Here is a 27,866-nt window from a genome sequence, read left to right as displayed (position 1 = left end):
CAGGCAGAGAGAAGAGGGGCTTCCAAGGATGAAGAAGAATCAGGGGCTGTGGGCCTCATGAGGGAGGCAGAGGGAAGAACCATTTAAAATGCTGTAGGAGGGGGCTTCCCTGGTGATCCACTGGTTAAGACTCCACACTTCCACTGCAGGGAGTGTGGGTTCGAGCTTTGGTCAGAGAACTAAGATCCCATGTGTTGCAAAGGGTGGCCAAATAAATAATTTTTAAAAATTAAACACAAAAAATTTTCAAAGCTAGTATAGTATTAAAAGTAAATACAATAAACTAAAATGCTCTCTAAAGGTAAAGGAGCATGACAGAGGATCACCAAGGGTGAAGAGATGAGATCTGCCAATAATCAAATATGAATGAACTTGACCCATCGAATAAAACCAGCCTTGCTGCTGCTGCTAAGTCGCTTCAGTCGTGTCCGACTCTGTGCGACCCCATAGACGGCAGCCCACTAGGCTCCTCTGTCCCCGGGATTCTCCAGGCAAGAACACTGGAGTGGGTTGCCATTTCCTTCTCCAATGCATAAAAGTGAAAAGTGAAAGTGAAGTCGCTCAGTCATGTCCGACTCTTAGGGACCCCATGGACTGGAGCCTACCAGGCTCCTCCGTCCATGGGATTTTCCAGGCAAGAGTACTAGAGTGGCGTGCCATTGCCTTCTCTGAAAACCAGCCTTGGAAGAAGTCAAATGGGAAGTCACTTCTCAGGTCCCTTTCTTCCTTAATACAGCTGACTGTCTGTCCGGGAAGACTAATAATGTGATTAAGGCAACTCCTCTTTCTGAGCTAGACCGTGGAGCGTGGGACCAGGTGGTCCCCTCGGTCCCCTGTCAGCTGTGTTTTGAGGGAGAGCAGGATCAGAGTCAAGGCTGTGGCCTGAGCCTTCTCCTCTGAAGACAATCCAGTCCATGCAGACAAAGGAATGCCTCAGGTACATTTTTATTATCCCAGTTCTAAGAACATCATGGTACTGAGCCAGATCCTTCCCCTTTCTTGAAACTGGGTAACTTGAGACACTATCATCACTCACTCATCCATTTCTAAGAAAGCGGTAGAAGCAAGTAATGTCTGTTCTTGCTGGTATGAGATCATAGTATAGAGTGAATGTGTATGTACAGTCGGGAGCACTAGCACCCCTGGGGTAATTCTGCTTAATGTGGTGGGAGGCAACTTTGGTTGAGCATAGTTGCCAAAGAAAAGTGAAGCTGGCGGACAAGGGATGGGGCCTCCCTGGCCCATGAAGCATGCTGGAGCCCTTGTGTTACATACTACTGTAAGACCAGGACTGGAGAGCCTGGGTTTCCGCCTCTCACTCTGATCCACTCCATCTAACCACGAAAACAGGTTTGGAAAATGAGTCCAAAGAAAGGAACTGCTTCTTCCTAAGGGCTTTGGCAGGAGAGCTGGTCTAAGACACCCTCTCCACTCCTCCCTTTAACGTTTTAGTCCAGTCCCATCCTTCTGGTCCAGTGAGAGGCCTCTTCCACGTGGCAGGGGCCCTTTATCGTCTTCCCTCTTCTAATGAACAACCTCTGGCTCAGCACAGACCTCATTTCTGGCTGGTCCTCCCTCTAGAGATCAGTGCAAAGCTTCCCAAAAGGTGACCAGAAATAGACCTCTGAGGAGGGCAGAGTTAAACCCAAACAGAATTCTTCACTGCAGTTCTCTCTGGCGCCCTGTACTGGCTGCTGGGCCTTTGGAAGAGGAGTGAGGCATGCCAGACTTCCCAAAGTTATTAGTCCAGGGAATTCATTTTTTAGTAGCTTCCCTGCAAGCTCTGACAGTAAAGAATCCGTTTGCAATGCAAGAGGCCTGGGTTCGATCTCTGAGTAGGGAAGATCCCCTGGAGAAGGGAATAGCTACCAACTCCAGTATTCTTGCCTGGAGAATTCCGTGGACAGAGGAGCCTAGAGGGCTGCAGTCCATGGAGTGGCAGAGTCGAACACAACTGAGTGTCTAACACTGCAAGCAAACTTTCAGAACATCCCGGACCCAGTCAAACTTAGTGATGTGCGGTGTTAAGGTATCAACAGGCCTGAGAGTCACTGTGGCATCTTTGAGAGACTCCACAGTATCTGTTCTTGGCCACCATGGATTGCTTTGATTTGTCACTGAGTTCTGGGGGGTACCTGCCTACCGTCACTGCTGGTGACAGCCTCCAGATGGTTTTCCAAAGTCACACTTGGCTAACTCAAGCTTGCCTGACCTTTTCACACAGTTCTAGCAAACCAGCAGCCCTCCCCCAAGGGCATCTCCTCAACCGTTAGGAGACGAGGAGTTTTTCGCATTGTCCGGCCTAATTTCCATCAGGCCCACCCTGATTTCTTTCTGCCCTTGTGTGTAAGTTGCTGTTTCTTGCTCCTATTTGTGATGATCTGACCTTTTCTGGGGAGTAGCTGGCAACGTGGCCCTTTAAGCAGCCTGCCTAGGCTTTTTCCCACACGGTCCTTTGCAGGGTCCCCAGCTGTTCTGTAATTCTCAGGCTGCACAGTGTGGCTGCAGAAGACACTGCCACCCAGAACGAAACACACACCGACAGTGGCTGCTTTTGTCTGACCGTGAAAGCCCATCGTCCACAGCTTTAAGGAGACCTCTCTGACGGTGTGCGATGGTCTCTACTCCTGACCCTCTATTTCAAGTCGAATTGTGTGCAAAGGTTCAGTCTCCAAAATAAACCAGACTTCAGTCCTGCCTTTGGCATTAACCAACTCATTAAATATAAAATAAACACAAGTAAATGGTTTTTAAATCTCACTGACAGAAAGCTTGGCAACGACTCTGAGATTCTAGAGGTCACTGGAACCTCTGTCTTAAAACTGGAATCTTCCTCACACTCTGAGGAGGAGACTCTGCACAAATGAGGAGGGGGTTAGGGTACCCCTTCAATTGGAAGGCTGCCCTGCAATGCAAAGGACAGAGTCTGCATGAGTGTGGCCTTTGACACACACTGAGTCCCTTGGGAAGTGGCTGTTACTATTGAAAAGGGGTTAGAAGTTCCGGTCTAAGGCATTCACCTTGCCCTGAATACTATCTAGGGCCAGCCACCAAACCAACCTTGAGTTTCTCATCACTGTCTAAGTATTGGCTGCTCTCAACAGAACTGATAATCACATGGTTCCCTAAATCCTGTGTGCGTTCTGCCATGGATTTCCAAGGTCCAATTAGTAATGCTACTTGCTGAATTCTTTCTGGGTTGGCCAGAAAGTTTGTTTGGGTTTTTCCATTGTATTGGCCAATCCAATATTTTTACTTTAATTTATCTGTAGTTTCAGCATAAAGTGAATTTATTGGGGAAGGTGATGGGCCAAGGATGACTGATTAATTATTTTAATTCCACTTCACTTCAAGTGTGGGGAAAACAAATTCCAATAATTCACCAACCAGAAAACATATATACGTGCACCTGTTACCTTATAACTTAACCTCAGAACTAGGCTAGGTTCCAACCATTACTAACCACTTGTATAAAACCAAAGTGAAACATACACAGCTTTAGGTTAAAAAGTATGTTTACATGACAGCCCTTCAAAGACGAGAGTATGCCTGAAGATGTTGTGTGTGTGTGTACGTGTGTGAGGTGACAGAATGATTGGTTTTGCCCATTCACATCTGTCAGCTTCAAAGTCTGACTTCTTGCCAAGAAGTGAGTACAACCTGAAACTAGTCAAAGCAGCTTCCATTTATTTACAGTTTAGAAACACATTTTTCATGACTTAGCTTCCTAATACAAAGAGCAAAATGGCAATGAAAGATAAACATCATCAGATACTAGAGTTATATAATTTGATGAGGAGAAAAATTAGATACTGGTTGTTAAGTGAATTGACATATGTTTTGCTTTTCTCCTTTGAAAGATTTTATTCAAAACCTGAAATAAAGTGGTTTATTTCAAATCACACAATCACATTTCTTCTCATCCATGGGTCTCAGGGCTTTTTCATCCTGGTTTTGAGGAGGAGCAACCAGTCTTGAGTTGATGGGACCAGCAAGATCCAGAAGGACCCCGTGACAGCACAGCCACACTTTTAGGGCCAAGTTCCCACAGCAGAGAAGCAGAGAATACCTAGAGGTTATCTCAGTTTCTTTCAAAAAAAATTTTTTAGGCTAGAAAACAAAAACCTATCAGTCCGTTTCCCTCTTTTCAACAGCATGGCTGAGCTGTGACAATGCCACTAGGTGGCATCATGTCCCCTCCTGACCATTTCTTTGGGCATCGTTTCCCAGGGTGACATCAACAGCATCTCAGACAAGAGGAGGCAAGGGTGCCTCGCCTACTTAGTGTGACTGTTCCCTCTTGTATACTGGGAAAAGTTTGGTCTCACCAATGGGATATAGTTGATATTCTGTTCCATGGCAAGGAAGATTTTGTCTTCCATTCCTCCTATTCCATATCAGAGTCTGACAGCAATGCTGCTCTCTTGAGTTGATTTTCTTCCCTGACATCTCTGCTGTCTTGCCGCCCAGAGGCACAGTGTGCCCTGAAGGATCCATCAAATGCCATGGACACTAAGGTAATAGCGCCAGATCCAAAACGATCTAGGGGAAACCAACGTCTGAGTGTTTACTGAAGGCCAGGCTCTTTATACCCTTTTAAAAGCCTGTCTAGGACTTGAGGGGGAAAAGTGAAGTGACAGTCCAGCCTTATTTGGAGTGCTATTTAATTTCCATTGCATGCTGAGGAACGGGGTAAGAAAATATTCCAGAACATTTCTCTCGATCCCCCACCCTTTCTCTTCTCTCCTTTTCCCTAAGGCATAGCAGTAAGATGATGGAGGTTATGAGTAGGTGAATGGAGAAGAAGGAGAAAACATTATTCCACAATCATAGTTAAACAAGTGATTTTTAGAATCCTGCCTTATCATTTAGATGACTTACTGAAGTCCTATTAAGTTATCAAACCTTTCTTTGCTTTGTAGGCTGGGACGCTGGAAGCACTGGGACACAAGGAAGAAGTCCAGAGAAAGATGAAAAACTTGGAGATCACAGTTCTAAAGAAAATGCCGAAGAGTCAAATGCCCCATTTCAAAATACTGTGTTTCAAGTGTTGTCAGTTTTGAGGACATTTTTTTAAACGCATCTGCTATTCCAGGACATATGATTCCTATTCCTGGCCGAGCAGGTACACAGGGTCTCCCACGTGGATGGTCCCTGGGTTTTCCAGGACAAAATATTGTCCAAAGAGGGGTGATTTTCCGTATAACTTTCGTTCAGAAGGGTCACACAGGCGGTAACTGCAACAGGAAAAAGACCATAATGAGTCACAGCCAATCAGAAGGAAGAGCTCAAACGGTACGTGATCTCTTCTCAGCGGACGGATCCACACACAGGGCCGCCATGTTGCCCCGCTCCAGTGAGCGCGTTCCCTTCAAGAGGTCAGAACAGCGCCTCCTGGGGTTGTGCCCAGTGCACAGACTACCAAAGTGTTACCAATGGCCACATTCCCACCTCTTTTCTCTTTGGAATGTCCCCTTTTTCGGCATTAAGGAATTAGGGACTCAGTATGCTTCAGTTCAGTTCAGTCGCTCAGTCGTGTCCGACTCTTTGCGACCTCATGAATCGCAGCACGGGCCAGGCCTCCCTGTCCATCACCAACTCCCGGAATTCACTCAGACTCACGTCCATCGAGTCAGTGATGCCATCCAGCCATCTCATCCTCTGTCGTTCCCTTCTCCTCCTGCCCCCAATCCCTCCCAGCATCAGAGTCTTTTCCAATGAGTCAACTGTTGACTCATTGGAGGTGGCCAAAGTACTGGAGTTTCAGCTTTAGCATCATTCCGTCCAAAGAAATCCCAGGGCTGATCTCCTTCAGAATGGACTGGTTGGATAGACATTACTTTATCACTTCCCTCGGCATCTCTCCTCCTGACTCCACATCTGTGATCAAAACCACAGCCTGAGCAGTCCGTAAGGCTGAGAAGCCTGGAGTCATCCTTTGCACTGGTTCCCTCCCTTTCCAGTGTGTTCATAGCTGCCAGGTCCTGAGGTTTTTCCTGTACCAAGTCTTTTGAATTTTCTCACTTTTTTCTTCCACTGTCAATAATCTCACTTTATGCATCCTCAGATAACTCTAATAACTCTTTTCTACCCCCCTGGCTTGGTGGCTCCTCTCTGGGCTCCCCTCCCCCAGTTCCCCAAGCACTAGAATTCTACCTTTTCTTCAAGGCCCAACTCCAAAGCCACATGTCCTAGGAAAGAAACTCAGGATCCCCGGGCTAGGAGCGGTCTCCCCATCCTGGATTTCCTCTGCTGCCCCTTGAACACACATGTGCTGTGTCCTGCACTGTTAGAGCATGTCTGCCTGTTCTACAAGACAGAGAGTCTGTGGAGAGCAGGAAATGTGACTAACTCCCTTGTATCACTCACACCCAAGGCTGGGCCCTGTATGTCACCGGTGACCCACAATCATCTGTTGAACAAATTAAACGTGTTGGTATAAAACCCTCTGTTAGGAGCAATATTCCTATCTTTGGAGCTTCCCCAGTGGCTCAACGGCAAAGAATTTGCCTGCAAGGCAGGAGAATCAGGTTGGATCCCTGGGTTGGAAAGATCCCCTGGAGGAGGAAACGGCAACCCACTCCAGTATTCTTGCCTGGGAAATTCCATGGCCAGAGGAGCCTGGCAGGCTACAGCCCATGGGATCACAAAAGAGTCGAACACGAATGAACAACTAAATGGAAACAACAAATTCACATCTTTTTCAGGCAAAAATGCAAGAATCACCAGGAAAAGTGCACATGGGATGTGCATGAATAACATGGCAAGATTCTCCCCTCCCCCACCTCCACCAGGAGAAAGGTTTCCTTCTGTCTCTCATTTAATCTAACTCCAACTTTAATCATTTTTATAGCATTTTGATGGAAAGCACTTTTTCATTCTACTGTTTTCTGAGAAAAACAACCATTGCAACAACTCAGGTCTAATTTTGTTCTGCATATCAGAGGTGGCTAATGAGAAAATGGGGAGGGTGAAACCTCTAGCCTCTGCCCCCAGCTGCAGGCGCTATGTCTGTTCTGGTCATTGTTGTATGCCAGCAGCCTGGCACCTGGTACGTTGAAGCCACTCGAAATGAGGTTGGTTGAGCCAACAAATAAATCAACAGGTGGATGGGAACCATGAGCCGCTGATCCAGCCGGTCCTGCCTGGCCAACAACATTCCCCTGCTCTGCAGTCAGGTCTGCACTGATGCTGGACCCTGGGGACCAGGCACGTCTCCTAGCCTGCCTCTCCAGTCTCAGCCTGCAATACCAGGGACATTTGGAGATGTGTCTGTCGGAGGGTGACTTCTTCAGGATGGAGGCAGATCGGGCACTTTATGACTCGGGATTTCTGCTTCTTGCAAGCTGGGTAGCCTGAAGCTCTGATTATCTCAGAGAGGGGATTGAGAGTCAGTTCTGTGCAAACACTGACAGTTTACAAAGAACATCACACAGATTATCTGTTAATCTCTACAATGTGCCTATGTGGGAATATGTATCGCCTCCACTTCACAGGGAGGTCTCAGAGGAGTAACAGACTTGCCCAGGATCTAAGTGGTCAGGCTCAGGCCAGAACTGAGGTCTGGCTCACTTCAGAGTCAGGACTTTTCCCACCAGGGATGTGACCCCTGGTCATCTTTGTACCTCCTGGGTACTACACACACACACATGAGAAGAGGTGAGGGGGTTAATATTTATTCTGCACAAACCTTCAGCCATGCATGGGTTTCCTTGCCCCTTGACATCACCACCCACACACACAGGTACTCCCCCTCCAGGTAATTTAGGAAGGGAGGGCCCACAGGGGTTGCCACCCCTCCCAGCCCAGCCCCTTAACCTGCTCAGGGTTGGGCCAAGGAGTTGGTTTGTAGGCGCGGCACCACCAAAAGCCCCCAGCTCTGTCCCACTGACGCTCCTGCTGACATTGTCGCCATTGATCTGTGGGGAGACTCGACAAACGAGATCAACAGCGACCCCTTGTGGGACTGAGGCGATATTGTCCACTGTCTGTGAATTCACATCCACACCAAGCTTTTTGTTCAAGAGACTGAAAACAAGGCATGATCTCATACATGGATCTTCCTTGATTTTTTTCTTCCAAATATACAAATTTCGCTTTTGCAGCTGATGATAGGATTGTGGTGCTGGTAACCCCATGGACTGTAGCCCACCAAGCTCCTCTATCCATGGGATTCTACAGGCAAGAATACGGGAGTGGGTTGCCATTTCCTTCTCCAGGGGATCTTCCCAACCCAGGGATGAAACCCAGGTCTCCTATTTTGCAGGCAGATTCTTTACCATCTGAGCCACCAGGGAAGCCCTGATGATGGGATTAATAAATTGCAAATCCATGTAAAATCACCTTTCTTGGGCTTCCCTGGTGGCTCAGTGGTTAAGAATCCACCTGCCAATGCAGGAGACACGGGTTTGATCCCTGGTCTGTGAAGATTCCACATGCCACAGAGCAATTAAGCCCATGCACCACAACTACTGAGCCTGTGCTCTAGAACCCAGGAGCTGCAACTATTGAAGCCCGGTGCCCTAGAGCCTGTGCTCTGCAACAAGAGTAGCCACCACAGTGACAAGCCCAAGCACGGCAGCTAAAGAGTAGCCCCCACTCACCATAAGTAGAGAAAAGCCCTCATAGCAATGAAGACCCAGCACAGCCAAAAAATAAATAAAATTGCCTTTCTTAGTGAATTTTCTCTTCCAGTGAATATGAAACACACTACCACATTAATGGGAGACACACATTTTGTTTCACTTAAAACAAAGGTCTCCATCCTTAAGGGTGTGGTGTGAGTGGAAACTGTTATCTGTAAAGTGCTGCGAACTGGTGAGAGCTGCTTGCTTTACTCACTTATTAGTCAATGCCCAGACCATGGTTTGCAAGCAGGGTCTCTGATCACCACTGGGTCCCCACCGAGGGCACAGGATACTTCTGGGGACACCCAACTTGCTATGTGTATGAGCAGGTCAGGAATAAAACAGCACTGTGAAGACACCACAGACAGGAGGGACTGAAGGCCAAGCAGGTTGGGCTACCTTGCATTTAATGCAGCCTCAGAAAACGGAAAGAAGTGTCTCCAGGATTTTCCTTCTCTCAGAATGTGCCAAGCTCATAAGCGGAAACTATCAATAACCACAGTCTACATGGTCATTATGTATTTTATCATCTATTTTAAAAAGTAGTGTTTATTGCTTTATTCTAACCAAGGGGGAGCATAAACCAGGAGAGATATACAGTCCATGCGTGTGTGCTCACTCTCAGTTATGTCCAACTCTTTGCCACCCCGTGGACTGTAACCCTCCAGGCTCCTCTGTCCATGGGATTCTCCAGGCAAGAATACTGGAGTGGGTAGCTATTCCCTTCTCCAGGGGATCTTCCTGACCCAGGGATTGAACCCTGGTCTCCTGTGTGTCCTGCACTGGCAGATGGATTCTTTACCACCAAGCCACTTACTCTTATTAGGTCCGTTTTTACAAATAAACTGAAACATCAAGCACATAACTGACTTGCCAAAGTCACACAATTACGGGGGCAGGGGAGGACAGAGCCTGGTGGGTGGGGGGAGCTGTCTCCTTCCATAGTATCACTCGCACCAAATCCTTCTGTCTTTACTTCAGCACAGCACAGCCTGACACAGGCAGAGAGCAGCAAATGTCATTGTCCAAGTCCTCCTGCATCTAACAAAACATATGTTTCGACAGAACGAACGAGGTGATTCTTCGTATTGAAAGGAACAATGACAGACCCACACCGCTCCTGTGGGATCAGCATGGGAGTCACTCTCCCTCCAGCAAGAAAATAATAATTCCTTCTTCATATTTTCCTGCCAGCAGACCAGCCTCCACTGTGAGTATTTCACAGACAAAGGTTCCTCTGGGCCTGCGATCAGCAGCCATTCAACACTGGTCTCCCAGCTGAGAACCTGCCTTCCTGGAGCACTGCCCTGGGACACAGGGGACCCGGGAAGAGGGAAAGCAGAGCTCCCAGGTATCCTGCCCAGGAGGAAAGCCAGGGAGCAGAGAGGAGGCCCCCGAAACCACTTTGCTTCACTTCTTTGATTTATGTCAGGCGGCCCAGGCCTTTCTCTTCCCAATTTATGGCCATCTGTCCTGGGAGGGACATAAATTACGGCATCTATGGCAATTTAAATCTCAGTAAGATACAGGAGAAGACACCTAGGCTGGCTGTCCCGTCTCCTGGGGTATTAAGAGCAATTAGGGTGGACTGGTTGGGCTGCTGAGGGGCTGCAGGAGATCCAGAAGGCTGGGCTACTCCCAGGGGTCAATTTTCCTCCTTCTATAAACACAAGATCCCAGTGGAAGGAGGGGCACCAAAGATTCAGAGGACTGGCCCCAAAGACACTTTCTGAATCCAGAAGGAAAGGTACCAGGCACCAAGCACTGTTGGGAGGAGAGAACAAGATGATGTATACAAATGGATAACAGCCAATTTTCCAAATCATTTGGCTGGCTTGCACACAGAACCCATGGAGGTCTGTCCTGCTCCACTGACTTCATAGGGAGGAACAGCCAGGGCCTGAGCTAGAGAAGAGCCTGCTGATCAGCTGGCAGAACCAGGACTCTAACCCCATGATGGGGGGCTTTCCCCACCTGCCCTGCCCTCCTCCTCCACAGAGCTGCTCAGTGATCACAGCAAAGTGGGAAGATGGAAGATTTTCCAGTTTGTGCTAATAGTGAGTGAACCAGCACATTTGGAGGAATCACTAGTCCTTCGCTGCAGCTTCTCTGACTCGCTCCCCTCCGGAGTGTCCGGTCATGTCTAATAAAGTCTCCTCTAACATTTCATTACTATCATCCTCAAACAGATGGGCTTCCCTGGTGTCTTGGACGGAAAGAATCTGTCTGCAGTGCAGGAAAGGGAGTCTGTTTCATTCCATCTTTCACCAAGCTTGTTAGTCCAAGCTCTTTGGACCACCAGCCTCCTTTGATCAGCACCCATCCCTCTCTTGGGCTTCCCTGGTGACTCAGATGGTAAAGAATCAGCCTGCATTGCAAGGGACCTGGGTTCGACTCCTGAGTCAGGAAGATCCCCTGGAGGAGGGAATGGCCACCCACTCTAGTATTCTGGCCTGGAGAATTCCATGGACAGAGGAGCCTGGTGAGCTACAGTCCATGGAGACACAAAGAGTCAGACACGACTAAGCAACTACACTTTGATCATCAAACAGGCAGATGAGTTCAAAGAATTTTACAGAGAACATCCAATTGTCAGTCATTTGACCCAAAACATAACATTTTACTGTATTTCCTTTATCATATGTATTTATCCATCCATCAATCCATCGTCATTTTTTTTCCATTTCCAAGTAAGTCACAGATGTCAGCAAATTTCACCTTGAAACAGTTCAGCTGGAATATCATTTCCTAGGGTTAAAATTTCTTAACTATTTTTGAGGGATGATAAAATTTACATGGAGTGAAATGTATAAATCTTAGGTGTTCTATTAACATTTTGTTGTTATTCAGTTGCTAAGTCGTGTCCAACTCTTTTTTTTCCTTCTTTTTCTTTTTTTTTATTGAAGCATAGTTGATGTACAATATTATATGTTCCAGGTGTAGTGATTTATGATTTTTAAAGATAATACTCCATTTATAGTTATTATAAAATATTGGCTATGCTCCCTGTGTTGTACAATATATCCTTTAGCTTATTTTTTTAACTTTTTATTTTGTATTGAAATATAGCCAATTAATGGGACTTCTCTGGTGGCTCAGATGGTAAAGAATCTGCTTGCTAAGCAGGAAACACAGGAGATTCAGGTTCGATCCCTGGGTTGGGAAGATCCCCTGGAGAAGGGAAGGCAATACACTCCAGTATTCTTGACTAAAGAGCTCCATGGACAGAGGAGCCTGGCAGGCTACAGTCTATAGGGTTGCAAAGAGTCAGACATGACTGAGTGAGTAAGCCACACAGACACACACACACACACACACACACACACACACACAGTCGATTAACAATGTTGTGATAGTTTCAGGTGTACAGCAGAGCGACTCAGCCATACATATACATGTATGATTTCTCCCCCAAACTCCCCTCCCATCCAGGTGTAGCCTCCTCTTTGAATGTTTCTGCAAATTTGCACTCAAAGGTGGGGATCCAAGAAAAAGCAGCCATTTGCCCTTCACCTCAGTAATCTGGAATCTCCCCTCCCAACCTCCCTCCAACCCACCTCGTTTGACTCTGCTCCTGACCTCCCTCTCTGCCATGTGGCCTGGCCCTGGAATGACTGTCCACCTCGCTGTAGCCTGGTCTTGATGCAGGACGCTGGTCTCCATGGACCGCAGGTGCTGGCTTCATGCCTGGGGGCAACATGCTGTCTGGGACAGAGTCCCCACCCCCAGGCTTCAGCCTGCCAGGGAGGGGCCGATAGTAGTTTCTGGGTCAGCAGAATCAGCAGAGAGGGATGTATGTATACACAGTCAGCCGTGTCTGACTCTTTGCAACCCCATGGACTGAAGCCAACCAGGCTCCTCTGACCATAGGATTCTCCCGGCAAGAATACTGGAGTGGGTAGCCATTCCCTTCTCCAGGCGATCTTCCTGACTCAGGGGTTGAACCCAGGTCTCCTGCATTGCAGGCAGATTCTTTACCATCTGAGCCACTAAGGAAACCCAGGAGAGGGATGAGTGCTGATTAAAGGAGACTGGTGGTCCAGAGAGCTTAGACCAATGAGCTCGGTGAAAGATGGAACGAAACAGACTCCCATTCCAGGGGAACAAATTTGGTCACACAAGTCCCAGTATAACCTCCTCTTAATGTGCTCTTCATGATGCCTTTTATGTCAGATGGCCAAAGTTCACTTCATTCCTTCCTCAAGTCTTCTGGGGCTTTGACTAAAGCAGAAGTTACCAACCACCGCCCCCCCCAATTCTTCCCTCTCCTCTTCTGCAAGTAATACCCAAGGATTCATGTCAGGGTCCAAGCTGAGGGCCTCAGAGGCTGAAGAAATGAGACCTGACACCTGACCTGTGATCCTGCATTCAAAATGGAAGACCAAGGAAGATGAGCATCACTTTGAGGGTTTCCACCATGTCCTGGCTCCAGATTTGGCAGAAAACAGCACAGAAGGGCATGGATCATGAATTGTTGTTTTAGCTAAAGTACTGCAGCTTGCTTATAGAAAGTTTAGAGCCTACATATCAGAATATATATTTCCCCATAATTCCATTACCAAAAGAGCACCTCCATTAATGTTTCATTTTACAGACTTCCAGCCTTTTAGCTACTCAGATTCATTTATATATTTTAAAAAGGAAAATCAAATTAAAAAGTCAATGCTATATATGCAGTTTTATAATCAGCTTTTTAAAATGAACATTATCGTAAATATTGGTCTATGCAATTTAAACTTATCTGTCACTGTCTTTCATTAAAAGAATTTTACTGTGAAACTTTTAAGATAAAGAAAAAAGTAGAAAAAAAATAATGCAATGAATCCCCACCTAATTATCACCCAGATTCTATTTATCAAGATTTGACATATTTTTCCATGTGTGCCTTTGCTAAAATAACAGCACACCCCAGGTATCACTTCACTTCACTCCTGCATACTTCAACATGCTCCTCCAAAACAGTCGGGCCTTTCTTAAAGCACCGGAAAGCCCTTATCACACCTAATGAATTTGTGAGGTCACCTAATGGGAAGTCCATCGTAAAGTTGGTCAAAATACCTAAACCATATATTGTTGCTTTTTAACTGGTGTGCTCGGATCACAAATTCTAAATGAAAAGTAAAATTAGTTGTGCAAGTAGGCATTCTGAGACCAAAGCACCCGGAATATTTCCTAAATTACCCAGTCACTAGTACCCTCTTCTGCTTCAAGAATACTCCCGCGTGGTGTTCTCCCTGCTTCTTCGAAGAGATATTAAATTGCATAGTCTTACCTCTTCAGGGTCTCCAGTGGCTCCTTCCTGCTCATGACGCCGGTGTCCGGGTCCACTGTGGTTAAAATGCACCTGCACACACACACAGGGCATCATACACTGGAAAAAGCAGACACTCCCCCCCCTTCTCCCCGCTTCTCGAGCAGCAGCGTGTTTGTCTCACCTGGAGCAAGCCATCACCCTTTTCAGTTCCACATCACCAATAAGAAGCTCATTCCATGAGTCCTGGGGCCAAAGCACATAAATCAGGTGAGCACTTTGGAGCCCCAGCCCTGACTCACCCCTGTAGGGGGGACATCAGGGATTCGACAGCTAAGCAGCCATTTCCATCAGTGACGGCTGGCTTTACATCATGCCTTCCTGTTTCCGCCCTCTGCCTTTGATCTGTCAATTCTTTCCCCTGAAATGAAACCCTCCCCTTCCTCTCACTTGTAAAACCGGAATTGAAACTCATCTCTGAAGAATAAATACTGTATGGTATCACTCATATGTGGAATCTAGAAAAATGGGACAGACAAACTTATTTGCAAAGCAGAGAGATGCTGATGTAGAGAACACACATGGATACCAAGGGGGATGAGAGGGTGAAAGGAATTGGGAGATGAGATGGACACATATACACTATTGATACTATGTATAAGGTAGATAGCTAATGAGAACCCGCACAGGGAACTCTACTCAATGCTCCTACACTGGAAGGAAATCCAAGAACAGAGGGGATATAGGTACACATATTACTTTGCCAACAAAGGCTAGTCAAGGCTATGGTTTTTCCAGTGGTCATGTATGGATGTGAGAGTTGGACTTTGAAGAAAGCTGAGTGCCGAAGAATTGATGCTTTTGAACTGTGGTGTTGGAGAAGACTCTTGAGAGTCCCTTGGGCTGCAAGGAGATCCAACCAGTCCATCCTAAAGGAGCTCAGTTCTAAGTGTTCATTGAAAGGACTGATGTTGAAGCTGAAACTCCAATACTCTGGCCACCTGATGTGAAGAGCTGACTCATTTGAAAAGACTCTGATGCTGGAAAAGATTGAAGGCGAGAGGAGAAGGGGATGACTGAGGATGAGATGGTTGGATGGCATCACCGACTCAATGAACGTGATTTAGGTAAACTCCGGGAGTTGATGATAGACAGGGAGGCCTGGCGTGCTGCAGTCCATGGGATTGCAAAGAGTCAGACACAACTGAGCAACTGAACTGAACTGATAGCTGATTCAATTTGGTATACGGAAGAAATTTACACAACATTGTAAAGCAACTATACTCCAATAAAAATTTAAAAATAAAAATGAAATTCGTCTCCTTCAGGAAGCCTCCTTGACTAACCCTGCCTGACTGGAGGCTGTAGGGAAGGCAAGGGTGGGGGCTGAGGCAGGCAGCAGGTGAAATAGAGGAGGGATTATGGAGAGGGGAGATTACTCTAAGTTGTAGGAGAGCTTTTCCTGCTCGCCTAAAATGGATTAAGACATCTCCCCTGGCTGGACAGGAACAAATCTAGAGGAGGCCAGTAACCTTACTTCCCTCTGCATCTCCAGAGGAGCATTTATTAATACAAAGCTCTCAGGCCCAGGAAGTTCCTCAGGCATTTGTCTACGGCCTGGGTCACTGGTGCCCACTTTAAGGACAAATCAGATAGATGGACTGTGCCCCTCAAATCCAGCAGGGGAGACAGTACATACACATAAGAAAAGTGAATGGTCAGTATTCCTTTTAAAAGGTCCAGAAAACCGGAGAGAAAGCATTACAAGACCGCACCCTTGTGCTGGTTGATCTGTGCAGGAAAGCCTGGTGCTGGTGGTTTAGAGAAGAGATTTTCAGGCTGCCCTGCTCTGGTCAGGGGAGGTTTTAAGGAAAAGGTGGAATCTGAATTGAGTCTTCCAGGGTGGAAACTTTGAGAGATACAAAAAAAAAGGGTGAGGGACTCAAGGCAAGAATAAGAAGGACATCTGATTGTGGTCCTGACCATCTTACCCTCACAGGGAAGGGGCTGAAGACAAGAATCCAGAGTTAAAACAAACCCGCCCAGTCCTTTGTTGATCACAAGCCAGAGAAAGTTCCAGACCCAGAATTTTGACTCTGATAGTGTGCATTATTCTTCACATGTAAACTGCGGAGTTTCGTTTTTGCTTTTTTAATCATAAAATGAGTCTCTTGTATACCCATTCCAGTATTCTTGCCTGGAGAATACCTTGGGCAGAGGAGCCTGCAGGCTACACAGTCCATGGGGTTGCAAGACTTAGCAGGACTTAGCGACTAAACCTCTTGTATGTTTCACAACAGTCCAAAATGCTGGGCACCTCAGCTTAGAGTGCCCCAGCCTGTTCTGTGTACATTTCTCCACCAGGAGGCACTGTAGTCTTCCCAAAAAATATGCATCCTTCAGAATAATCTAATCAAGCATCAAAGAATTACACCTTAAAAAAAAAAAGTTAAGTCCAAGGAAAGGAGCAAAGAAGGCATAGTGTTACCTCTGCATAGACACCACAGCCTGAAATTACGATATTGGGCCTGAAGTTGGCTATTTTAACTTTCTTCTCTAGCCTGGAGTTGAGATCTGCCAATGATGCCTCAGAAAGGATCAAGAAAGGGCTGGCATCTGAGTATGGGATCTGAGGAGGAAAGAAGAATTGTTAGAGCATGACACACATAAAGGCATTTCTCAGAGGTCACAGGGGTCTGGTTCCTGGAACCTTCCACCCCTCCCTCACCCTACCTCCCCACGCAATCTTTCTAAGTATTTCTCTATTCCTTTTTATAGCAAAGTCACAGCAATTCAGAAGCTTTAAATAGCCTTGCAGATAACAGGAACTGCATGATGGAGTGAAGAAAACGGGGTCTCAGAATCTTAGAGCTTCCTCTTTTCTCATCCTCTGAACTCTCATATGTTGATTTTAATAAGGTGGTTGGGTTTGATGACCTCATTAGGTATGATAAAAAAATATTCACTGGTTCTATGGATATGTATTTTTCATGCAACCTGCAAATCAGCATTCAACATGGCTGTGGCAACGGTGCCACGAAGGCTTGTATGTTTCACTCTTAGGATGAATTCTTAAAGCCTTATTCCTTTAAGGGCCAGTCTGGTCATTTAAAATCTGTGGATCTCCATAGCCACACTCATTTGCCCAACTGAGATCTGACACAACATGGCAATCCCAGTGTAAAAAGGCTGGATTCCTCATGAAATTACAGAGGGATTGGGAAAGATGCTGACCTAGAAGAGTTTTGAAGCCATGTTGGCACCAGAAGCTTCTGTAAATAGGAATTTTTGCTCTCGGGCAAAAATGCAAGAGTCCTCCAAATCAAGAAACACAGATGATGCTCCCAAGGGAAGGGCTTTATTTTTTTACCAATAGCTTATGGCAAAAGTAACAGCTTTTGTCATGAGAGATCACAAAAGATAAAAGATGAGAACTGAGCTCAGCAGATATGTGCCATGCTCTCCACTTCCAAGGAAGCCTGCCTTCCTGACCTGGTCCGTGGGTGAGAATGCGTCTTCTACTTGGTGAGAATTTCTCGGTTGCATGTGGGGTTCAAAGTGCACCAGCCTGTAGGGCTGTGTCTTCAGGAAGTTTGTTATCCACTGGGCCGCAGCCTCACCACAGTCTCTGCCCTCGATCTCCAAGCCGTGCACTCTGCAAGGGACAGGGACAAAGAAGAGGCATGACTTTGACAACCTGGATACCCTGCCAATGCTGCACAGATCCAAAAGGTTGCACCTCGCTGTGACGTCGCTGTAATTCCTTCATTACCAGAAGACATCATTTTAGTCTGGCTCTTACTCTGAGCCACATGGAAACCCAAATAAAGACAGAAGTTCAATCCCTCTTTTCTGCATTTTTTTTTATAGTTGATTTACAATATTGGGTTAATTTCAGGTGCACAATATATTGGCTCAGCTTTTTTTCAGATTATACTCCATTATAGGTTATTGTAAGATGTTGGATGTAATTCCCTGTGCTATAGAGTAAATCCTCATTGCTTATCTATTTTATAAACCTGAGATGCAGATGCAGTCTTATGATTCCTTGCCTGGAAGGAATGCAGGCAGAATAAAATGAGATCATGTGTTTGAAAAGAGAAGGAGTTCTCCAGAAGAAATCTAATGTATTAGTATAAAATAAAATTGCTGCAAAAATATGGTTCACTCAGTTGGACAGAAATCTTTATTAAAAGGCTGGTATAATGATAATAGGGGCTTCCTAGGTGGCTCAGTGGTAAAGAATCCACCTGCCAATGCAGGAGATGCAGAAGACCTGGGTTGGATCCCTGGGTTGGGAAGATCCCCTGGAGAAAAGAATGACAACCCACTCCAGTATTCTTGCCTGGAGAATCCCATGGACAGAGGAGTCTGGCGGCGTACAGACCACGGGATCGCAGAATCAGACACAACTGAGCAACTAACCCTTCCTTCCATATTTCAGGTTTTTAAAAAGTTGAATAAATTTAAAGAAAAACGTCAAGTAAGTAAGTAAGTGGTTTATAATTTAACGTAAATCATGATCATGTTTCGAAAATGCTGAAGTTTGGGAAAGAGGACAGAGTCAAGGGACCTATGTCTTCTATATGAAATGTCTACTTAGTTCCTCTGCCCATTTTTTAATTGGACTGTTTGCGTTTTTATCCTGTTGAGTTATTAACCCCTTACCAGATACATGTTTTGCAAATATTTCTTCTCATTTTGCTGAGAGTTTTCTTTTGTTGTGCAGAAGTTTTTTAGTTTGATGGAGTCCCATTTATTTATTTTTGCTTTTCTTGTTTGTGCTTCTCATGTCATATCTAAAAAATCTCTGCCAACCAGAGAAGCCCTTTCATCACATTGATTGATAGAAAATCTCTCCCAGATTTGGAAATTTCTTAGCTTTAAATAATCTTTCTCCCACCTTCTACTTCTCCTCTCCTGCTGCTGCTGCTGCTGCTAAGTCACTTCAGTTGTGTCCGACTCTGTGCGACCCCATAGACGGCAGCCCACCAGGCTCCCCCGTCCCTGGGATTCTCCAGGCAAGAACACTGGAGTGGGTTGCCATATCCTTCTCCAATGCATGAAAGTGAAAAGTGAAAGTGAAGTCGCTCAGTCGTGTCCAACTCTTAGCGACCCCATGGACTGCAGCCCACCAGGCTCCTCCATCCCTGGGATTTTCCAGGCAAGAGTACTGGAGTGAGGTGCCATTGCCTTCTCCTCTCTTCTCCTATGGGAACTCCAATAATTCACAAATTGTTTCTTTTAATGATATCCCCATAGACCGCATAGGTTTTATTCACTCTTTTTGTTGTTCTCTTCTGACCAGATAATTTCAAAGATCCTGTGTTTATTCTCACATTCTTTCCTTCGCTTGATCCATTCAGCTGTTGATGCACTCCACCGCATTTTTAATTTCATTCATTTTATTCTTCCCCTCCAGAATTTGTTTGGTTCTTTTTTTTTTTTTTTATGATTTCTACCTCTTTAACTTCTCATTTTGTCCACTTATAGTTTCCATGATTTAATCAAATTGTCTATGTTTTCTTATATATCACTGAGAGTCTTTAAAACAGCTATTTTCAGTTAATCGGGCACATCACAGATATCCATGTCTTTGAAATAGATTAGTGAAAAATTATTACGATTCTTTGGCGATATAATGTTTGAATGATTTTTTTGCATTCCTTAGAGTTTTGTGTTGCTGGCTTTGCATCTGAAGTAGCAGTCACCTCCTCCCGTCTTTACCAACTGTTTTCCAGAGAGAAACACCTTGCCTCAGTCCTGGTGGGTATTCTGAGACTTTCTCAGGCCTTCTCCGGATATACCTACTCCATGCTTCTTGCTCTCTTATATGGCAGGATTCTTAAGCTTGTATGCTTTCTCTCAGTCCTGAAACCCATGAGACCAAATGCTGTCAGATTCCCTTTCTCCCTTCAAAAGTGGCACTAACGCTTATGTTTGTGGGCTTTCCTGGGCCTGCAGATTTAAGCTACCTATCTGTACCTGCTCACTGTATGTACTGTCTGCCAAAGTGTGCTGGAAGTGCATACCGGGAGCCAGCCAGAGTTGGGGGTGATGTGGGTGAGGCATACTAAGAGCTGGGGGTACCTAGGGGGCCAATTGGGGGTGTCAATTGAAAAAATGCACAACATGAGGGCTGCGAGTTCAGTTTAATTTGGGGACTTACTGAGGACTATGGCCCAGGAGACAGCCTCTCAGATAGCTCTGAGGAAATGTTCCATAGAGGTGGGAGGAGGTCTGCTCCTTTGTGATTTTGGTGACAGAGCATTTGCGCGATCAAGCACACATCTTAGTAGAAGGTTGCTGCAAGTCACAAGGGGCAGAGTTTATTGCCTTTTTTAGGTGTGAGAAGATACGAGAATTTGGGCTCATAAAACTTCTGAAAACATCTATCTGAAGCTGTGAAAACAAGTGTAGTGACTATGATCATGAACTTTGGAAAGTTTTGGCCCTCCAAACGCATCACAAATCTTTAGGAAAGTGAGCTGAAGTTACAGCTCCTTCACAAGAGAATAGCCTGGGTTGCTAAAGGAAATCTAAGTTCAAAGCATTTTTGGCATCTTTCATCTATAGCATGTCTAAGCCTCCTTATTTTGCAATTTTCCAACATGCCCTTGTGTAGTCTTTGGGGGAATGGACCAAAAGCCTGTATGGGACCAGGAAAAGCTTCCATGTGATTCCAAGTGAACCAACAGTTAAATGAAAAATGGTTAACCACAAGAAATTATGGGTAAATATCTCACCCTAGCAGGCAAGCAGGAACCAGATGATGGAGAAACATGAAATACACAGTGCAATAGGCATATTAAAAAATCTGCCTCAGACAATCAAAAATACAAATTAAATCATAAGAAATTACCGTTTTTTCTCACAAAAATGGCAAAAGATTTCTTAACATAATGGTCAAAAAGAAATGAGACACATATACTTATAAACTGCTGGTAAATATATACCTGGTATAACCACTCTGCAAAATGATTTAGCAGTATATACATATATATGTATGTATATACATACAAATGCATGTATATACTCTCTATGTCTACAGGAGGGCTTCTCTGGTGACCCAACGGTAAAGAATCCACCTGACAATGCAGAAGACACAGATCTGGGAAGATCCTATATGCTGCAGAGCAGCTAAGTCCATGCACCACAACGACTGAGCCAGCCCTCTAGAGCTTGGGAGCTGCAACTACCGTAGCCCGCATGCCCTTGAGCCCATGCTCTGCAACAGAAGCCACCGCAATGAAAAGCCCGCGCACCACAACTAGAGTAGTCCCTGCTCACCACAACTAGATAAAGTCCACACAACGAAGACATAGCACAGCCAAATAAATAAATCAAAGTCTACAGGAGTCATACTCTTGTTGTTGGTGAAACCACTGCTAAAAATTTTCCCCTAAGGACATAATAAAAGATATGAACAGACATTTATGCCAAGTTATTCATCACATTCTTCTTCATACCTAGAAAAAAACTGAAAACAATCCAAATGTTTAATCTTGGGGACTTGTCAAAAGGCATTCAAAGACATTCATGGGATGAAATATCACACCAACATGAAAATGGTATGTTTGAAGACTTTTTTTAACAATCTGAAAAATACTCAACATGTCCACTTAAGTATGTGAATCATATTCAAGACAGTCTTCTGTACTATTTCAATGGTTTTTAAAGTATTAGCGATTAAAGACAGAAAGAAGATACATCAAAATACGAATTATGGTTGTCTCAGAAGGGTTTTCTTTTTTTTGGTATTTTCCAATTTTAAACAATGAATATGTATAACTTTTATAATCAGAAAAACCACCAAAATGTTGTTGAGTCACTAAGTCATGTCTGATTGTTTGCAAACCCATGAATTGTAGCGGCCAGCCTCATTCTATCCATGGGATTTTCCAGGCAAGAATACGGGAGTGGGTTGCATTTCCTACTCCAGGGGATCTTCCTGACCCAGGGATTGAACTCGAGTCTCCCGTATTAGCAGGCAGATTCTTCACTGCTGAGCCACAGGGGAAGCCCCAAATTAAAATTAAACATTATATTTACAATTCTGATATTATGGAAATTATACTAATTTTGCATTTTATGAGTTTTGGGGGTTTTTAGAATTTTTTAGGTAACCTCATTTTCTTTCCAGTCAAGTAACTACATTTTTTTGATGTTTATTATTCTCTATAATAAGCTGTGGACTAATTTAGCATTCATGTTGCATTTTAATTCAAAATGCAGACATTATTACAACAGTATAATCAGATCACATTTTGGCTTTCCCATAATAAGATTTTAAAAAACCCAACTCTAGACATGATTTCTTAAGACAGAGCCACTTTTCCTGGAATAATTGCCCCCTTGTCCTTCTGATGTTAAGGAAAGAGCCTCTGTATAGAGCAGCCTCCTGGCTGAATATCTACTCTCACTATTACAGGGACCCCTACGCATCTGCAGGTCAGATCACTCTTCTGATCACAGACATTCTTTTCTATTCTGGAAGTTCCTTTCATTAGGACTAAATATCATTGGTCATATAGCCATTTGTGACTCCTTCCATAACTCAAATTTGGAAAGTTCCCAGTCTTTCCAAGCAACACAGAGATGATCCTAAGGTAATACATGGATCTAACCTCACCTCTTCTAGGATCCTCTCTCCACTCCTTCTGCCCCGATTTGCACCCTTTATCCTCTGGTGATGTTATGTCAATATGCCTTTGTTCCCATAGTTTACTGCAAAAGACATTTTTTTCTCTGTCCCACATCGACGCATATTTTTCTGAAGTTGCCCCCTTTCCCACCTTCTTTTAGATCATCAGCATGTTGAGAACTTGACCCTACATATGGTACATTTGCAATCAATAGTCAATTACTGATAACATTTCTCTGAATTCCCTCCACAGCCCACAATTTGCCAAAACTGTACGAAGAAATATTCACGCCAAGATTAAGATCTATCCTTTCCTTACCTGCACCTGTGCACCACATTTGTGGTGGGTGTCTTGACGGGCAGCTGCAGGTCTTTGGTGTAGGCTGCACTGAAGGTCAGCGTGTCACCCTCACAGGTCAGGGAAATCAGGACCAGGCGGGGTTCCTGTCGAGCTGTAACCATATTCCCCTCCTTGTTGATCACAAGCCAAAACCTGCCATTTTCAAAACACAAGATATTCACGGACCACCATGACAGACAGCCCATCTCTGGGGGGGCTTCAGGGGTGCACCATCATCTTTGATTTCCTCACTGTAAGCCTCGTGTGTCTGTGCATCTGTCTGTCCTAAACATCAGTTCATCAGTCCAGCAAGACCGAATCTGTCAGTTCATTTCATAGTGTTTAATAATCACTCATGCATCGAACAAAATATCTGCAGAACATTCTGAGCTCCTTGATGGCACAAAAATCAAAGAAGTTATATCTTCCTCTTAATTGCCCTAAGTAGATGATATCTCAGAGAAAGACGAGGAAGCATGGTTCCTGGCACCAGGAGGCATTCCTGCTGATGGAAACAAGACACTGCAGTATTGTCCGCAGACTGTGGAGTCGAGCTGAACAGCAATCAATGCCACTTACACTTCGCCAAATCCACTCCCACCTTTCAAAAAAGTTAGCTGTGACTTCTGCAATTTATCAAAAGGGCTATTGTTAATGTGGACAATATTCTTTTCTGGCTCAGTACTCAGGGTCTAGAGGTACTTCCCAGAACAAACAGAAATAGAGAAAGAAGAGCAAAAGAACTGTTTCCAGGAAAAAAAAAAAAATGATGCATTTGCATAGAGGGCGCTTCAGCTATCCAGGAAGCTAGACACACTAACATTTTGGTCATTTCTATTCATACTGAATGGAAAGACCCTGATGCTGGGAAAGACAGAAGGCCGGAGGAGAAGGGGACAACAGAGGATGAGATAGTTGGATGGCATCACTGACTGAATGGACATGAGTTTGAGTAAACTCCGGGAGTTGGTAATGGACAGGGAGGCCTGGCGTGCTGTAGTCCATGGGGTCACAAAGAGTTAGACATGACTGAGTGACTGAACTGAACTGAACTGAAGATTCACACTGAGTGGAATGATTATGACTGGAATCAGCTTGTGTTTCTTTTTTTCTTTTGCATGTATCTTTTTTTGGCCATTCATATTCTTTTATTTTTCATTTTCTTAATTTTTATAATGTGCTGGTTTCTGCCATGTGAGTGAGTGAGTGAGTGAAGGCGCTCAGTCGTGTCCAACTCTTTGTGACCCCGTGGACTGTAGCTCACCAGGCTCCTCCGTCCATGGGATTCTCCAGGCAGGAATACTGGAGTGGGTTGCCATTTCCTTCTCCAGGGGATCTTCCTGACCCAAGGATCGAACCCAGGTCTCTCGCATTGCAGGAAGACTCTTTAACTTCTGAGCCACCAGGGATTTCTGCCATACAACAGTGCAAATCAGCTGTAATTATACACACATCCCGTCCCTCCAGAGCCTCACTCCCTTCCTGCCATCCCATCCCTCCAGTTTATCACAGAGTGCCTGACTGGGTTCCCCATGCCACACAGCGACTTCTCACCAGCTATCCATCTTACACCTGATAGTATATATACACCGATGCTACTTCTCCATTTGTCCCACTCTCTCCCTCCCCTGAGATCCACAGACAGAAGTAAAAAATATGGCAGATACTCAAGATCACCACCTCCAGCAGGTGGCTGAGTTGCTCAGCCCTGCTAAAAAATAAACTTCGTGTAAGTCCTGTCCTAAAGGAACTTCCTCTTAGCAGTTCTTCATCCTGGACACAGATAGTTCTATCCTGTCCCAGATCCCTAGTACCAGCATTTGAATATTCTTTCTGCTAATCCTTCCTTGTAACAGTGATAGTCTTGTATTTCTAAAATACAAATCTAATCATGTCACCCTCATACAAAGTTCCCCATAGTTCCAGTTTTTAGAATAAATCTCACTCTTCTGCAAGACCTTTTACAATCCAGCTGCCCTTCCAGTCATTCTCACCGTCTGTGATCTCACATATGCCAGCCTTTCTTTTCCTTTTCAATTTTTTCACTGTGGTAAAATACACACAGCATAAAATATCCAGCATATTCTTAGGTATATACCCAGAAGAACTAAAAGCAAGGACTCAAATAGGTACTTGCGCACCAATGTTCACTGCAGCATTATTCACGATGCCAAAAGTAAACACAGTGTAAATCTCCAACAACAGAGAATGGACATGAAAAAAATAGGGTCTTAGACACGACTGAGCGACTTCACTTTCACTTTTCACTTTCATGCATTGGAGAAGGAAATGGCAACCCACTCCAGTGTTCTTGCCTGGAGAATCCCAGGGATGGGGGAGCCTGGTGGGCTGCCGTCTCTGGGGTTGCACAGAGTCGGATATGACTGAAGCGACTTAGCAGCAGCAACAGCAGCAACCATATTTAAGCACAGAATTCAGTGGCATTAAATAATTTCACAATGTTGTGCAACCATCACCACTATCTATTTCCAGAACCTTTTCATCATCCCAAACAGATACTCTGTATCCATGAAGCAATAATTACCTATTTCATTCCCATCTGGCCCCTGCCCCTGGCTATCTCTAGTTCACTTTCCCTCTCTGTGAATTTGCCTATTCTAGATATTTCATATAACTGGAACGATATAGTGTTTGTCTTTTTGTATCTGGCTTATTTCACTTAACATGATGTTTTCAAGATCTATGCTGTAGCATGAATCAGAACATCATTCCTGGGTAAATAATAGAGTGTGTATAGACCACATTTTCAGTTCCAGCTAGGAAGTCCTTCCACCCGTTCCTTCCTCTGGCTTCCCTGGCACTTGTCATATTGAGTCAATTATCATCTAGGACTGCAAGCCTGTGTTTGCTTTTCTTTATCACATTTTCTGATGCGATGGTAACAAAAACAGCTCACCTTTCCACTACCTCATGAATTACCCTCTGGGCAGCCAGAAGAGGGAAATGTACAGCCTGCATCTGTCCTGCCTGTTCCCTGCAGAAACTGAGGGCTGGTCTGGGAGGGAGTCTGAAGTGCAGCCTTACAGTGGGGCTGAAGCCAGACCCAGAGGAGGACAAAGCTGCTTGCTTGGGGCCCTGGCCATCTTCGCTGAACCCCAGGAATTCACACAGGTCATGACCACCCAGGTAGAATAAAACCACTGTTTACAAAGCACCAGCATGCTAAAGGAAACAGGAACCATGATTCCACTCATGGTGGTGTGGCTCTGAATCTCAGGGGTTTTTTTTGTTGTTGTTGTTGTTGACTCATAAAAGAGTGCATGAGAGAATTAGAGAAAATAACATAAGCAATAGCACTTTTTAAGCTGCAAGAAGCTCAAGCTTTAACTGCTGTTATTACGATTATGTGCTCCACCTTGGTGTGCTCCTTGAAGGCTGGGCTCCATGGCTCCTTGTGTCCCCAAGTTCTCAAGAGATAATTGCTAAAAATAGAGTGGCCAGGACTAAGCCTGTGAAGCTCGCGTTTCCCGCTAGACTACGTTGAAGTTTGCTCGCGCACCGGCAAACACCTGGGGACAGATGAGAAGATGCCGCACTTACTCTGGAGCGCAAGCCCTGAGAGAGCCGGTGGGAGGTGGAAATACAGCTATATCCCGAAGGCGGGTCGGGACCCTGGGTCTGCCGATGGGAGGTGATGGCCGCCTTTTCTCTATTTCCTTGCCTGCCTCCGTCACCCCCCTCGCCATATCCCATTTTGTAAGGGAAGGATCCTGCAGGCCTCCTCCGCTCCCGCTGGCGTTCCGAGCCCATCCCGCGCTGTTCCCGCGCCCAGCCCTACCTGTCCCGCAGGTGGCCGCTGCGCAGCCCCAGGGCCGTGCACTCGGCTGCGTCCACCGACACCCCCTTGCAGGACTTGATCGGGTAGATCCACAGCTCGCTCACCGTGCCCACCTGCTGCAGCCGCCCGCGCCGCCGGGACCGCGCGCGGCACCAGGCGACCGCTCCCAGCGCCACAGCGGCCAGTCCCAGGGCGGCTACCCCCAGCCAGCGGGGCCCGGGCGGCGCGGGGAGGCCCGGGCGGGCCAGAGCCGAGGAGCCGGCGGCGCCCATGACCCAGCGATCGCTGGCGCGGCGGGGCCCACCAGGGACGTGCCAACTTGAGCCCGGCGGGAGCGCGCCCGCCGCCCGGGGGTGCTGGGGGAGGTGCGGTCCTTGGCCGAGAGTCCAAAGGAAGGACGACTTCTGAACCCCTTTCCGGCCGATCGGAATGTCGCGTCCTTCTCCCGAGGGGTGGCCCGGGGGATCTGAGGGTGGGAGGTGGGAGCACCTCCCACCGCCTCCTCCACTTCCGCCGCCTACGGCTGCAAAGCGAGGTACCCTCCCACATGATCGCTACACGGGACCATTTTATTTACGTATTTGTGGGTTGTTTATTTAACCTAAATTTTTTTTTAAAGTTCGCAGTACTCATCAGGCAGCCGGCAGATCCCTTTCTTGGTAATAGGGAGCAACTGGCACCCGGTGGCCTTCGCAGGGTGCCCGGCTGCCTTCAGCCACTCTCCTCATCTACGGCTGCTGGGGCCGGGGAGCTTTGGGCGGGTGGGAATCTGAGGGCGAGACACGCGACCAGGGTCTCGGGACCTGAAAGCCCAGGTATTCAGGGCCGCAGCCCGCAGCTCCGAACAGCAAAGCCGAGCGGAGACTGCCCTCTATAGGACTGCACACTTGGTTGGCTCCTCCAGGCACAAAGCCTCAGAGATGCAGCTGCATTTGCCAGGAACCCCGGCTAGGACAGAGGATACTGGCACAAGGTCCCGAGGCTTCTTCAAGGCAGCAGGGGATGTCCTCGATAATCCTTTCGAATTGTGGTGCGGAAGACTCTTGAGAGTCCCTTGGACAGCAAGAACAAACCAGTCAATCCCAAAGGAAATCACCCCTGAATATTCATTGGAAGGACTGATGCTGAAGCTGAAGCTCCAATACTTTGGCCACCTGATGCGGAAGAGCTGACTCACTGGAAGAGACCCTGATGCTGGGAAAGAT

The 27,866-nt window shown here is 45.9% G+C and overlaps 2 protein-coding genes across 2 annotated transcripts in view; both read right to left on the bottom strand.

The window, feature by feature from the left end:
• Nucleotides 1-3,665: 3,665 nt before the first annotated feature.
• MTARC1 (mitochondrial amidoxime reducing component 1) lies at nucleotides 3,666-27,363 on the bottom strand. Its single transcript, XM_061382242.1, has 7 exons — nucleotides 26,662-27,363; nucleotides 22,842-23,015; nucleotides 17,371-17,533; nucleotides 16,367-16,507; nucleotides 14,063-14,124; nucleotides 13,900-13,971; nucleotides 3,666-5,237 (listed from the first exon to the last, which is right to left on the bottom strand). Exons 1-7 carry the CDS (start codon nucleotides 26,931-26,933, stop codon nucleotides 5,108-5,110), a joined length of 1,014 nt encoding a protein of 337 aa, XP_061238226.1. The 5' UTR covers nucleotides 26,934-27,363; the 3' UTR covers nucleotides 3,666-5,107.
• Nucleotides 22,997-27,866, bottom strand: part of MTARC2 (mitochondrial amidoxime reducing component 2) — a 48,828-nt gene continuing 43,958 nt past the window's right edge. Inside the window, exon 8 of the mRNA XM_061382244.1 lies at nucleotides 22,997-23,015. The gene's annotated coding sequence lies outside the window, so the exon portion shown is untranslated. The remainder of the gene's footprint in view (nucleotides 23,016-27,866) is intronic.

This window comes from Bos javanicus, chromosome 16 (assembly GCF_032452875.1).
Source record: "Bos javanicus breed banteng chromosome 16, ARS-OSU_banteng_1.0, whole genome shotgun sequence".
In the NCBI taxonomy this organism is placed as follows: domain Eukaryota; kingdom Metazoa; phylum Chordata; class Mammalia; order Artiodactyla; family Bovidae; genus Bos; species Bos javanicus.
This window is presented reverse-complemented; position numbering and strand designations above follow the sequence as displayed.

What these genes read in the sequence shown, in the direction of transcription:
- MTARC1 (XM_061382242.1), bottom strand. Translation starts at nt 26,933, where the DNA reads ATGGGCGCCGCCGGCTCCTCGGCTCTGGCCCGCCCGGGCCTCCCCGCG. An exon ending in AGCGGCCACCTGCGGGACAG is followed by an intron (nt 23,016 to 26,661) that starts GTAGGGCTGGGC and finishes TGAAAATGGCAG; the next exon opens with GTTTTGGCTTGTGATCAACA. An exon ending in AATGTGGTGCACAGGTGCAG is followed by an intron (nt 17,534 to 22,841) that starts GTAAGGAAAGGA and finishes TGTCCCTTGCAG; the next exon opens with AGTGCACGGCTTGGAGATCG.